This window comes from Thecamonas trahens (genome assembly GCF_000142905.1).
Source record: "Thecamonas trahens ATCC 50062 unplaced genomic scaffold supercont1.56, whole genome shotgun sequence".
NCBI classification, from domain to species: domain Eukaryota; order Apusomonadida; family Apusomonadidae; genus Thecamonas; species Thecamonas trahens.
In genome coordinates this window covers 1-12,729 of record NW_013657624.1, presented here as the reverse complement: position 1 = coordinate 12,729, position 12,729 = coordinate 1, and the positions used below count along the sequence as shown (strand labels likewise).

The 12,729-nt window shown below is 62.0% G+C and overlaps 6 protein-coding genes across 6 annotated transcripts; 2 read left to right on the top strand and 4 right to left on the bottom strand.

The window, feature by feature from the left end:
• Positions 1-42: 42 nt before the first annotated feature.
• AMSG_10265 (YhhN family protein) lies at positions 43-765 on the bottom strand (the record flags this gene model as incomplete). Its single annotated transcript, XM_013898297.1, has 1 exon — positions 43-765. The coding sequence occupies one exon, from the start codon at positions 763-765 to the stop codon at positions 43-45; it is 723 nt and encodes a 240-aa protein (XP_013753751.1).
• Positions 766-1,619: 854 nt separating this feature from the next.
• Positions 1,620-2,829, top strand: AMSG_10264 (uncharacterized protein). Its single transcript, XM_013898296.1, has 2 exons — positions 1,620-1,835; positions 1,861-2,829. The coding sequence occupies exons 1-2, from the start codon at positions 1,722-1,724 to the stop codon at positions 2,632-2,634; spliced, it is 888 nt and encodes a 295-aa protein (XP_013753750.1). The 5' UTR covers positions 1,620-1,721; the 3' UTR covers positions 2,635-2,829.
• A 238-nt stretch (positions 2,830-3,067) lies between these two features.
• AMSG_10263 (uncharacterized protein) lies at positions 3,068-5,769 on the bottom strand (the record flags this gene model as incomplete). Its single annotated transcript, XM_013898295.1, has 3 exons — positions 3,068-3,089; positions 3,136-5,638; positions 5,754-5,769. The coding sequence occupies 3 exons, from the start codon at positions 5,767-5,769 to the stop codon at positions 3,068-3,070; spliced, it is 2,541 nt and encodes an 846-aa protein (XP_013753749.1).
• A 251-nt stretch (positions 5,770-6,020) lies between these two features.
• AMSG_10262 (uncharacterized protein) lies at positions 6,021-9,702 on the bottom strand. Its single transcript, XM_013898294.1, has one exon. The coding sequence runs from the start codon at positions 8,616-8,618 to the stop codon at positions 6,384-6,386; it is 2,235 nt and encodes a 744-aa protein (XP_013753748.1). The 5' UTR covers positions 8,619-9,702; the 3' UTR covers positions 6,021-6,383.
• A 60-nt stretch (positions 9,703-9,762) lies between these two features.
• Positions 9,763-11,151, top strand: AMSG_10261 (phospholipase D). Its single transcript, XM_013898293.1, has one exon. It carries the CDS (start codon positions 9,777-9,779, stop codon positions 11,127-11,129), a length of 1,353 nt encoding a protein of 450 aa, XP_013753747.1. The 5' UTR covers positions 9,763-9,776; the 3' UTR covers positions 11,130-11,151.
• A 19-nt stretch (positions 11,152-11,170) lies between these two features.
• AMSG_10260 (uncharacterized protein) lies at positions 11,171-12,666 on the bottom strand (the record flags this gene model as incomplete). The annotated part of the gene is made up of 2 exons (XM_013898292.1): positions 11,171-11,194; positions 11,230-12,666. The coding sequence occupies 2 exons, from the start codon at positions 12,664-12,666 to the stop codon at positions 11,171-11,173; spliced, it is 1,461 nt and encodes a 486-aa protein (XP_013753746.1).
• Positions 12,667-12,729: the final 63 nt, after the last annotated feature.

Genomic DNA, 12,729 nt, shown 5'->3' with positions numbered 1-12,729 from the left:
GGGTAGGGCCGGGCTGTGCTGGATCGAGCTTTGGGCAAGTTGTTAGACAAGGCGGTAGATGGCGGCGGCTAGGATGAGCTGCGAGCCGTAGTAGAGCGGGAGGCCGATGGCACGATTGACAAAGCCTGGGGCGACAAAGCGCTCGCGGGCGACAAAGAGGTCCGAGAAAAGAAATGCGATGGCACCGATGGGGAAGAGCTCGTCGGCACCAGCAGCGTAGGCGCCGACCGAGAGGACGACCATGGAGCAGATGACCAGGATGTAGGCGATGACCGGGGCAACCATGTCTGACGGTACATCAGGCATCAACCAGCAAAGAACGATGTAAGCAAAGGGAATGACAGGCAGGACGGCAAAGCCGCAGCCACGGGCATCAACACCCATGCGAAGAAAAGCGACCGAGTAGGCGAGGTGGCCGAGGAGAAAGGCGAGGATGCCCGACTTGAAGACAATCTCTGAGGAGGGAATGAGCAAGACATCGCCCCACCAGGAGAGAAGCAGACCAATGACAATGGCCGAAGCAGGATCATCAGCCTCGAACACATCCCATAAATCATGATATGCACCAAAGACAGAGGTGTGGGCAGCGAGTGCGGCAGCGATAAAGCCAAGCGAGGCGACCGGCTTGAAAGCCCACCTGGCAAGCTGCGAGTCGACGCGCTCGCCGAGAACCAACAGCGCTCCACAGACAGCCGTTGTCATCAGCGCAGTCTCCCATGGCACCGCCTGTGCCACCGCAAGCATGGCTGTCCCTTGGCCCGACATGTGGTGTATGGTAGTTGCGTGGGGTGGCAGTGCCCACCGCCCCTGTCTCTCTGACTCGCAGCCGCGCGCACGACCGCATCACCCGCATTGACATTCGATCGCAGCACATGTGGGCAACGAGGCGATGCCACGACAGTGGGTCGGCTGGCTGTGGCTGACACAGCGATCGGCAGGTCGGCCTCCCTGTCACGCTGTGTACGGCCACGCAGTATCTGCCGGAGAACAGCCACCGCCACCGCCACCGCGTAGCGAGCATCACAACAGAGTACTTTGTCCATCCATCACCTCTCTTTACTCATCCCCACCCCACAATGACGCTGTGCTGACGATGCGGTCACACAACATGTTGGCGTGGAGTCACCAATTTGCCCGTTGTCCGTTCCCGCACCTCTCGCTCCCTCACCCGCCACTCGCAGCAGCGGCCTCACGTACCAGCTTGTCACTCCTCTCGGTGGCGAGGCCTCCATGACGGACACGACAGAACTGATACTCCTGGGATGTGGACTGGTGGCGCTGACACTGCTTGTCACAGCCCTCATCCATTGCTTCTTTGCCAGCTCGCGCCACCAGCACAACTGGTCCGTCCGCGCCGGCTCGACCCTTGCCCGTTTGCGTATGCGGCAGAAGCACCGACATGCCCATGGAAGTGATGCTGTCAATGCTAGCACGGGTGCTGATGCAAGAGGCCATGGTTGTTATGGCCTGCCTACCCATGATCGCAGTCCGCATGATGTTGATCATCATCAAGCGCATGCCAGCGATCCTGGTGGCAGTGAGCATCATCATCGGCATCCGCATCAGCACCGCCTTGCCCCCGCCAACGGCAGCTCACCTCACTCGGAGACTGGTGCTGACGCGAATCAAGATCGGCCTAGACCAGGCGCCTTGACGCCGATGTCTGTTCTGGACGAGCGCCCGCTGTCCAGGGAGGAGCGGTATGCTGCGGCAAGAAGGCGATGGCGCGCACAACACAGGTCGTCGTCGTCGCGGTCGCACTCGCGATCAACTCGCTCATCGCGATCTTCGCGCTCTCGCTCATCGTCACACTCTCGGTCTCGGTCTCGGTCTCGGTCACGGTCGCACTCCCGATCCGAGCCGGACATCTCACGCATCCACCTCCAGCCCGAGAAGCCTCCTACCCCGCTCCCACATGCAGACCCGTCGTCATCGTCCCTGGACTCGTGTGCTGTCGCAGAAGCTGCCAGCACCTTTCCTGATCCTCAACCTGCGCAGCTGATTGCAGGAGACACCGGCGAGGCAGGGAGCAGGGGCGGCAAGCGAAAGCGGCGGCGGATGCGCAAGAAAATTCGTATCTCGCGCTCCGAGGCACACCGGCTTGCTGCTCGCGCCAGTGATGGCGAGAACGCCACGGCTTCGTCGTCGAGCTCCGATCTGCCCTTGGGTACCGACCCGAGCTCAAGTCCGGACGTGGCCTCGTCCAGCACCAGATCAGAGCTCGAGATTCCGCGCGAGGCCGAGGCCGATCCTGCAGCAGACTATACTGTGGGCCAGGCCGCGGCGAGGCCCGAAGCGGCCAAACAAAGCGAGATCCGGCCGCGCAAGGTCCACCCGCTCCCGCCGGGCCTGCCGTTCCGGGGATACAGCGCGAGCAATCCGATTGACGTTGCGGTTTATCGCGCCATGGCTGACGTCGGCCCCCCGCTTGATGTGCTCAAGCGTGGTGCTGGCCAGTATGTTGTCTTTGGCGAGGCTCATCATGTCCGCGTCATCAACGACAAGGCGCTGCTCCGAGTCGGCGCAGCGTGGATTCCCTTTGCCGATCATGTCCGCCACTACCGTGCCCGGTTCGCGTCGCCGTCCAAGGCCACAGGCGCTGCTCCGGCACGGGCTTGGGAGGCTGTCGCGTGAGCGTCTTCGACGATGATGGATGTGCCGTTGCACGAGGCCGAGAGCATGCGTGTGTGAGGTGTCTGTGGCGTCTCGGAAACCGAAAGCGACCGGATGCGTCGGCGAGAATTGACCCAGGCCGGCTGTTCTAATGCGCGTGACGCCAGTGAGACCGACAGCGACCGCGACTGCGACCGCGACTGCGACCGCGACGGCGATTGTGACGTAGAGGGATGCCCGTTCCGTCGACTTAGAATCGTTCTTGGGCCTTTCGGCGCGGTATGCTTGCTGGACTCGGGCGCCATGTTGGCCAACGTTGCGGCTAGTAGCTCGTTGATCATGGCGTTGGGAGATGGCATTTCGATAGAGCCAGCACCAGGTGCCTTGCAGGGCCCCGTGACATGCATCTCAAGCGAGCCAGCTGCCGAAGACGATCGGGGCAAGCGCTTCGGTCTTACATTTCGGACTTTGCGAGCCTGGGTCGAGCGTTGGCTCCGATTGCTCATGGCTGGAGTTAAGGACCGACGCGATCGCGAGCGAACAGTGGTCTCGGTATCGTCCGACGATGCCGAGCGGAACGACGTCGACGAGGCTTCGTGCGGGGCCGAGCCTGCGCTCTGCTTCTGACTCGTGCTGGTGAGCCGGGTGTTCAGGACAAGGTGTCTAGACCGGCTCGTGGTCGAGACATGGACAGGCGTCGCTGACGAGACCCCGCCTACTTGTCCACTCTCGCTATGAGCAAGAGCATGACTCGATGCGACTGGGCCAGTCGTTTTGCGGGCCGTAGTGACAGAGCCCTGGGCGGAAACGGCAAAGATGTCAAAGGAGACGTCGCCGTTGGCCGAGACGACGCGGTCGACGCACTCGATTGAGAGATGCGCCGGCAGTGTCGACGGAAGGCAGGCGAGGACCTCGCGGGTGACCACGACAGCGCCATCGGGCGCGGCCTGGGAGATGACAGATGTGTGTGCGAGACCGGGACCGGCGTACTCAATGCCCTGGCTCGCCGGCGAGTACGATCGAGTGAGGAGGCAGGCGTGGATGCCGATACGGAGCCGAAGACCGCGCCAGGTGTGGCATAAACTGCCATCGTGGGAGACGTTGAGGCCTGTGTGGGCCACAACGGTTGGACAGAGGTCGGAGGTGAGAAGAACCCGTGGCCATGCGAGGGTGACCATGCGATCGTGGATGGCGATGGCGGCGTGGACGGCTGAAATGGCTTCGGATGCCGGAAAGGCGACGACAAACGAGTCATGCTCAGACGCAATCTCGTACCCGTCATACTCGGAGATGACCTGCCGGAGACAGATGTCGTGCTGGAGCATGGCCTCGTACATGGCAGCCGGCATGGCGGCCCAGATATCCGAGGCAGACACAACGTGGGTGACCATCAAGATCAGCTCGCCGTGTGGAGCCTCGGCCAGGGCTGCTTTTCGGATCGCCGCCGTTGCGGCTACCTTTGCCCGACGCCGCCGACGCGCCAGAAGCAAGACTGCGGTGCCAAGGCCGATGATTGCCAAAACACAGAAGAGCATCACAGCTGTAGTCAACGCCACCGCCATCGAGGGCATGCCGAGAATGCGGGTAGAGTGGCAATCACCCTGCCCACCGCACACACCACAGTCGTCGATGCGGAGCTTGGAGCCAATGACAAAGTCGCAGCCGGCGCAGGTGGTTGCGCTCCCGTTGCACACGCCGCACAGATCATGAAACGCATTGTTTCCCCAACATCGGCCGCACTCGTCTTTCTCACTGTTGTTGCCAAAGCACACGCCGCAGTCGTCGATGTCCGTGCCGCCACCGCCACATACTCCGCACGCATCGCGACTCGAGTTGCCGCCCCAGCACACACCACAGCCATCGCGTGCGTACTCGGGACGTTTTCCAGTAATCCCACCCACGCATGCGCCGCACGAGTCGATGTACGCCGAGCCACCGCAGACCCCTGCGCAGTCGTAGCTGACGTGGAGAGGTGCCGACGCGTTGCACGTCGCGCCGCAAGAGCCGACAGTCCCTGGGCCACCGCACACGCCACAGCCGTCAAAGACAGCATCGCCAGATGGAATGGGGATGCCATTGCATCCAAGGCATGACGTCCCATCGCCACCGCATAGCCCGCACACGTCCGGGAGCAATCCCGAGTGTGGCACCCCGTCGCAGCCGGCACATCGCGATCCGTCGCCGAAGCACACACCACATGCGTCCTTGGCAGCGTTGTTGCCAAAGCACACGCCACAGTCATCGAGCGCGGCATTAGCACCAAAGCACACACCGCACGCGTCGAGATCCGAGTCGGCGATGTGAGCGGTGCCCGGACCGGAGCAGACGCCGCAGGTGTCACGGATCGCCAGGCCAGGACATGGCCCGGCGTCAGGGGGATCAGGCACAGGACGACATGCTGGCGTTTGCGGCTGGTACGTCCCGTCGGCGGTGCACGTCACTAATCCGTCACTACCGGCACCGACAAGCTCGTAGCCATTGTTGCATACGAGTGCCACATCGTCACCGACCGGGACGGGAGACGCGAGTGGCAAGCCGTTGGGTAGGAACAAGGGCTCGCAGACTTCGTAGTAGTGGATCATGAGCAATGCGCCAGTGGAGAGGTCGACGATGGCATAGTCGTCTGCAGTGGCGTTGTCTGGGAGGCTGAGGCGGATCGGCAGGTACTCTCCGCCAAGAACGCCAGTCGACCAGGCGGCGTCGATCCAGTGAGCGAGCGCCTCGCCGGAGAGCTGACCAGCTACGTGCGTGTTGTTGGCAACCGAGACCAACATTTGCGCAAAAGGGGCATTTGCTGGCGAAGCTGTCGCCAGCGCAAGCCATTGCGAGTGATGGAGCGAGAGTGACGGATGCGCGGGGAGCGGAAGCGGAACGAGCGATAGCAGCCATGGAGGAGGGGCATGAAAGGCGATGCCGTTCAAGACGATCGACGAAGACGCAGCAGCAGCAATGTGGCCTGTTGTCGAGTGGATGGCGAGGGGAAAGCGGATGTTGAGGATTAGCGAGGCATTGCTGGTGAGGGTGGCTTCCGATGCGCGAGGAACAAGTGTGGGTGGGGAAGCTGTCCAGGCGGCGGCGAAGTCGGCCGATGGCAAGGTGGCGACGGCGACGCGGAGAGTGGCTGGACTCGCGGCAGGGACCAGCACGAGCAGCCATAGCGTGAGTAGGGCGGTTGGTATTGATACCACCATCTGCAGTGGAGTTGTTGTCTGATGCGGTTGGCCCGGGGCGGGTGGCGTGCCTGAGCGGCGGGTGTCTGAGTTGAGTCAGTGTCGGGCCGCATCCGCATCCGCACTCGCGAGCCAACGAACAAATGCAACACCAGCTTCGGTTGCTGGCCGAGCGATCGCTCTGTGAACCCACCACCCACCAGTTGATGACGATGTTCGACAACGACGACAGGCATCTTCTGGCCGCCCAAGTCTTGCTTTAATTTTTCGAACGCGAGCTTGTGACGATTGCCCATGTGCGCGCGAGTCACCGAGCCAATCGGCAAGATGTGGTGGCACAGAGGGTCAGGCCGTTGGGCCAGCACTCTTCAAGAGCCGACTCTGTCGACGCCATCGGAGCCCGTAGCGGGAATCGGAAGTAAGGGGGCAGGATTGCTGTGCGGCGGCGGGCAGCGGTGAGCGTGGCGTTGCGATCAAAATGGCCGGATGGAAAGATGCATGCAATTGTGCCACGCTCGCCGATGGAGCGGTACGCATGCAGCGCGAACTGTGTACCAGGCCCAGCAAGAGGAGAGATGCCATGCAACCCACGCAGGTGAGTTAAGGGATGCGCATTTTCTGTGCGGCCATCGGAGACCCAGATGGCCCAGTAGGGACCATTGGGCCAAACGACATGGTGGTCGTTTCCGACAACTCATTCGGGGTCGACAACTGTGACTCCAGATCTGCCGACAAGATCAAGCGGCCAGGTGATGGAGATGGGGGCACAAGACCGGCTGCAACAAGCCGGTTGACGGCGAGTGAGTCGCAGTGGCCGACACTGTAGACCGAGGTAGACGATGAGGCCCTCTCTATGTCATCGACATTGGCGATGCGCACTGCCACGATGTCGTGGGACGTAGAAGCTGCCAAGAGGCACTCCGAGGCAGCAGTGGTGCCTGGTGGCGCAAGGGCGGCGATGGTCGCAGTAGATTCGGCGGCAGGGCCCGGGAAGGAGGGATCGCCGTCGTATGCAGTGGGCATGGCGTCGATGTGCCCGATGTGCAGCCCGATGCACAGTCGAAAGCCATTCCAAAGAGCTGGGGCCGCGTCGTGAGGAAGCGATGTGCTCTGATCTGATGCGCCCAAGGTTGACCTACCTGGAAAGTCCACAGCAAGCGAGTCGTTGCTGCGGCCGACAAAGTGGCTGATCTCCCGCGGCCAAGGAACTTTGAGCATGGTCGTGTGAAGCTTGTCGGCGGTGGCGATGGCCTCGTCGACGGCGTTGTGAGGAAATACAGCGGTAAAGGTAGTTTGCGCAGCAGCAAGCTCGCACCCAGATGTTTGTGCCAGGACATGGCGAAAAGCGACGTTGTGGAGTATGGTGGCATCGCGCATTGCGGCGGAATGAGACACCCGCATTTGCTCATCGTCGGCAACCGTGGCCACCATGACGACAGCTAGCCCGATAGTAGTCTCTTTCCCAACGACGACTTCTGTGACGTGCCTTGATGATGTAGCAGACTGGCTTGATGTGACGGCCTCGGCATCTGCGAGCGTGTGCGGGCTTGCAACGTCAACACGGGACGACCGGCCGCGCCTCTTGATGGAAGGCAGGCATGCGGCGATGCCGATGACTATGACCATTGCCAAGAGCATGGTGCTGCCAATTGCTACAGCAACAATGCGGAGGGTACGTTTGCGTGAGTGCGATGTGGTAGCCACCATCGAAGCAACGGAGCATTCGGACTCGCCGTCGCACACGCCGCACTCGTCGACTTCCTTGCCGGAAAAGTGGACAAGGTCACAGCCGATACACGAGAGACCATCGCCACCGCATACCCCGCACGCATCCATTGTGGCGTTACCGCCGTGGCACACGCCGCATGCATCGCGCCCGGCTCCACCGCCGTGACACTGGCCACATGCATCGATGCCTGTGTCCCGGCCCCAACACACGCCGCATCGGTCCTTCGCGAGGTTTCCGCCCCAACAGACGCCGCAGTCGTCGCGGCCATAGTCAACGGGGCGACCAGTGACACCGCCAACACATGCGCCACATGCGTTCATGACGGCATCGCCTCCGCATGTGCCTGCGCAGTCGTAGATGGCAGCGTCACCATCGCACGGCGTCGCGCAGTCAGTGCTGCCTGCGGAACCACCACATACGCCACAGCTGTCAAAGGTGGCGCCCCCGGATGGGATGACAATGCCATCACATCCCAAGCATGACGACCCATTGCCCATGCATTGTCCGCAAACATCCGGACGTGCACCCGAGTTGGGCACCCCGTCGCAGCCGGCGCACTGCGACCCGTCGCCAAAGCACACGCCGCACTCGTCCATCGCGGCGTTGTTGCCAAAGCACACGCCACAATCGTCCAGCGCGGCATTTTCGCCAAAACACACACCGCATGCGTCAAGATCGGCGTTGGCAACGTGGCCCGTGCCCAGCCCGGAGCAGACTCCGCAGGTGTCGCGGAACGAGCGCGGCGGGCAGGGATCCGTCGAGGGTAGTGCAGCCGCATCGATACACACGACCGTGGGCGAGTATGCCCCTGATATCTGGCAGGTGACGGTTCCACTGGCGGCATGGGACGTTGAGAGGATGCGGCCCGACTCGCATGTGACGATGAGCGTAGCATCGACCGGCGCGGCGGTCGTTCCCGTCAGTGGCGAGTTGGCAACGTGCGCGTTCTTGACCAGCAGCTGTGGGCAGACCTCATAGTAGTCGATGAGTACAGTTGGAGAAGGAGATGGGGCCTCAAAGGTTACACCACTCATTTCACTCCTGAGACAGAGTGCGATGGGCGGTGGATGGGATGTGACAAGCAAGGAGGCGAGGCTGGACAGCATGGAGTCGAGACCTGTCACGGTGGTTCTCGAGACCGGGTCCAAAAAAGCGTTTGACAGGCCATCTGGTCACGATGGCGACACGATGGCCTTGGCCCGCTCGGAACTTCGCCAAGATGCGCCACGGATGCGGGTGGGACGATGCAGAGCTCAAGGTCTGCACCGGAAACATTGGCCGGCGAAGCGAGAACGAGGCCTGGGATAATGAGGCGGCTTGTGGGGATGATGTGGACGAGCCCGGTGGACGAGGCGAGGTTTCCCACCAAGACGGTTGGAACGAAGAGCGAGTCGGTGGCAAGGTCGACCACATTGTCGCCGGTAGGATGCATGGTCTGGTCAACAACAGCCAGTGCGGAGCGAATGACCGTCGTGTCGACTGCCACAACACATGCAAATATCAGGCAAAGGAGGGTGACTAGGTGCATGGTGTTATGTGGCAAGTCAAGTGACTGCCACGATGGTAGCCAGCGTCGGGGTGTTCGTTTGAAGGCTTCATTGTGCTGATTGGCATAGAAAATAGCGTGGCTGGGGTTGGGGTGTTCTAAATTGGCCCATTACGGAACAATACCATGTCGTGAAGTGCGACCTACTCACGGTGGATCCACATACGAACGGATTGGGTCAAACCTGGGCTGAGTGCGGCCATTTCTGCAAACGGAGCCCCCCCACACTTGGCGCCGCAGCACCGCGCGAAGGAAGTCTAGGTAGCCCCCTCCCGCGTCTGTTCTCCCGCGCAGCACCAGGGGCTGGACTGAGAACATAGTGCCACCGCCGTGGGATAGGCAGTGGCAACGGTGCGTTGAGATCCTGGATGTATAAAATCCCGCTCCACAAACGATTGGCAAACTGCCAACACACCACCACCAGATCCGCACTCACCACACACCACAGCATGAGCCGCGCTCATTGATGTCACCAACCGCAAACCACACACTGCGTCACACCACTCACGCACCCCGCCATTGATCAGTCTGAGGCACTAGCCACAGACACACAGATATGTATACACACACACACACACACTGTATCTCCTCCTGCGCCGTCGATTGATGCAGCAATAAACAAACACCATTCCTTGCAACCGCCCGCGCTCGCCATTCGTCGCCATTCGCCGCCATTCACCACCATTTGCATACTCTTGTTAACACGTGACTCGCAAATATGAAGCGTGCAGGCTGGCTGGCGACGGCTGTGGTCCTTGCCACGGCCGTGGCAATGGCAATGAGCATGAAGCAGAGTAGTGACCCTGCGTGGGACCATCAGGAGAAGTCGTACCATGTTCAGTTCCGGCCGGCAGTTGTGGAGCGTGGCTCGGGCGAGGCCGCCGTCTTCTTCTCGCCGGACAACTCGACCTCGTTCCTCACCGAGCTGGTGGAGAGCGCGGACAAGAGCATTGACGTCGGCACGCCGGGCTTCTCCTCGTGGATTGGATGCACATATGGCGGCGGATGCACGGTGGAGGAGCAACGGATGAACGAGACGTTCCCCATCTTTGCGGCACTCGTCAACGCGCTCTCGGCTGGCAAGTCGGTCCGCATCCTCACCAACGACTTTGGCGCCACGCCGCCGGCCGCAGGTCGCATCGACCCGCTGACCTTCCTCTACCTCGCTGGCGCAGAGATCCGTTACTACACATCGACTACGTTCTGGCATGCAAAGTACATCTCGGTCGATGCCCGGACACCCGACGCCGCAACCGCGTTCTCCTCAATCAACTTTTCCGAGACCTCGTTCCGCAAGAACCGCGAGGCCGGGATCCGGCTCTCGGGCGAGGGCGTTCGCGAGGTGCTTGATGTTGCCGCCGATGTATTTGACGCCGACTGGGATGTCGCACTTCAGTTCTCGCCGGCCCACGAGTACACGCCGGCTGAGCTGGCGGTCATCCGGTCCAAAGCGGCGCTTCGAGTCGTTGTCCCGCCGCCCGAGCCGTTCCCCGGCTCGTATGTGGCGACAACTAAGACAGTGGCGCTCGACGAGGCGCGCGTCGAGCTTGTCATGTCGCCCGACTACACGTACGAGACGCTCAAGGCCGCACTGGATGCCGCTCGCAACACCTTTGTGCTCTACATCTACCAGGTGACCGACTACGACCTGTGCGAGTGGCTTGGCGACTTTGTCGAGCGCGACGAGACCGAGCTGTATCTGCTTGTCTCTGACGCCATCTTTGCGTACGACGACTACGAGCTTGCGCGCGGGTGCTACCGCTTCCTCACCAAGCGCGGGGCCCGAGTGCAGACCACCCGCCGGCATCTGTACTCGTTCTCGCACCAAAAGTACTGGGTCGTTGACAATACCACGGCGTGGATGTCGTCGGGCAACTGGTCACCGTCCGACTGGCCACAGTACTCGGGCGAGACGCTCGTGCCGTACAACTCGAGCCACGGAACGTGGATTCAGGCCAACCGCGACTTTACGCTCGGCATCACCGACGCCGCCGTTGTCGACGCCTTCCTCGACGTCTTTGACGGCGACTACTGGATTGGCCAGCAGTGGGTCGACGACGCCGGGCCGTAAACAAGGCAGCGTGCAAGTGACAACTGCGGTTGTGGCGGCGCTCAGCGTCGGCCAACCGTCGACCACTCGCCGGGGGCCGCGAGTCGACTGCCTGGCACACGTTGCCGATGAGAAGGCAGCACGGTTGCGACGGCGAGAGCCACGGCTGCAAAGCCTCTTTGGGGTTCGAGTGGAGCGAGCGGTTGGCAGCAGCAAAAGCCGTAGCCTCAAATCCGTGGATGAGGAGCGAGCGCGCGTTGTCAACAAGTGTCTCAGCGGCGGCGAGCTTGGGAAAGCCGTAGCGAGCGACGAGGTCGGGCGGATCGGCCGACGCGAGGTCGGCCATGCACGAGCGGAGAGGCGGAGGAAAGACGACACCAATACGGCCGCCCGGAGTGTGGCAGCGGTAGTCGAGGGTGACGGTCGGGTCGTCGTAGGTCGGCATGGGCATGTTCTTGAAGAGAAACTCAAAGGAGAGGCGGTGGATGCCGTACTTGGAGGTGAACGGGAGGAGGATCGAGTTGACGGCGAGCGGGTTGTCGCCGAGGGTGTTCTGGAACGCGTCGATGGAATAGATGTTGAACTGTTCGTCGACAAGGATGTTGCCGTAGTGGCGGTCGGTATAGCTGAAGAGCATGTCATAGAGAGCCATGAGGCGGACCTGCCATGAGGGGATGTTCGCAAACATGGTGCGAGTGTGTGGCGGGTAGACTTTGGCCGGCCGGCCGCGGCCGAGCTCAACAGTGACGCCCGGCGAGACGACGGCAAACATGGTCGGTACGCCCTGCCACTTGTCGACCCAGTGCTGGGCAACAATCTTGTGGAAGCCACACTCGTTGACAAGCCGCATGATGGGCTCGATCTTGTCGGTGTGGAGAACAGGCTGAGGCCGGTCGCTGCGCTTGATGATGATGGTGATGCCGTCGACCACGAACGAGGCCATGCCCATCTTGGTATTGCCCATGTACTCATTGCCGAGCTGGCGGCCCCACTGCGAGCGGACCGTCGGCAGCGGCGTGAGCATGTCCTCGGTCACGCTCCCGGACGCCTTCATCTTCCACTCGTCAAACTCGGCGAGTGAGGCAAACGGCGGACGCCCAGACGGGACCGGCAACGAGTCGACAATCGACCAGTCGGTCGGCTCACTCGGGTCGGGAAGGACAATGAGGACGTCATCAGTCCGCCAGTCGGGCTTGGCCAGTGACGACGCCCATCGGGCCAAATCGGCCACCACGCTCGTCACTGCCGACACGTTGACCGGCGGATAAAGGGCGTCAAAGGCCGGAGGCGCTGCCACTGAGGAGGCCGGCGGGGTACAGTGTCTCGCTGATGCTGCTGCTGCTGCTGCCGCCTCTGTTGCCGCCACAAGCGCCCCACCGAGCTCGCCGCCGCCTTGTCTCTGCTGCAGCGACGGGCTGTGGAACGGGCTGCTGCTCTGACTCAGGTAGCCGACGGCCGAGGACGAGGTGAGGGTGTAGGTGATGACCGAGGCGAGCGAGACACAGACGAGGACCACAACCACAATCATCTGGCCCGAGAGCATGCAGCGGTTGGGCATGGGGTGGTGGTGGGTGGGGGGTGGGGGCTGGGGGTGGAGTGGAGTGGGTGCGGGGGGAGGGGG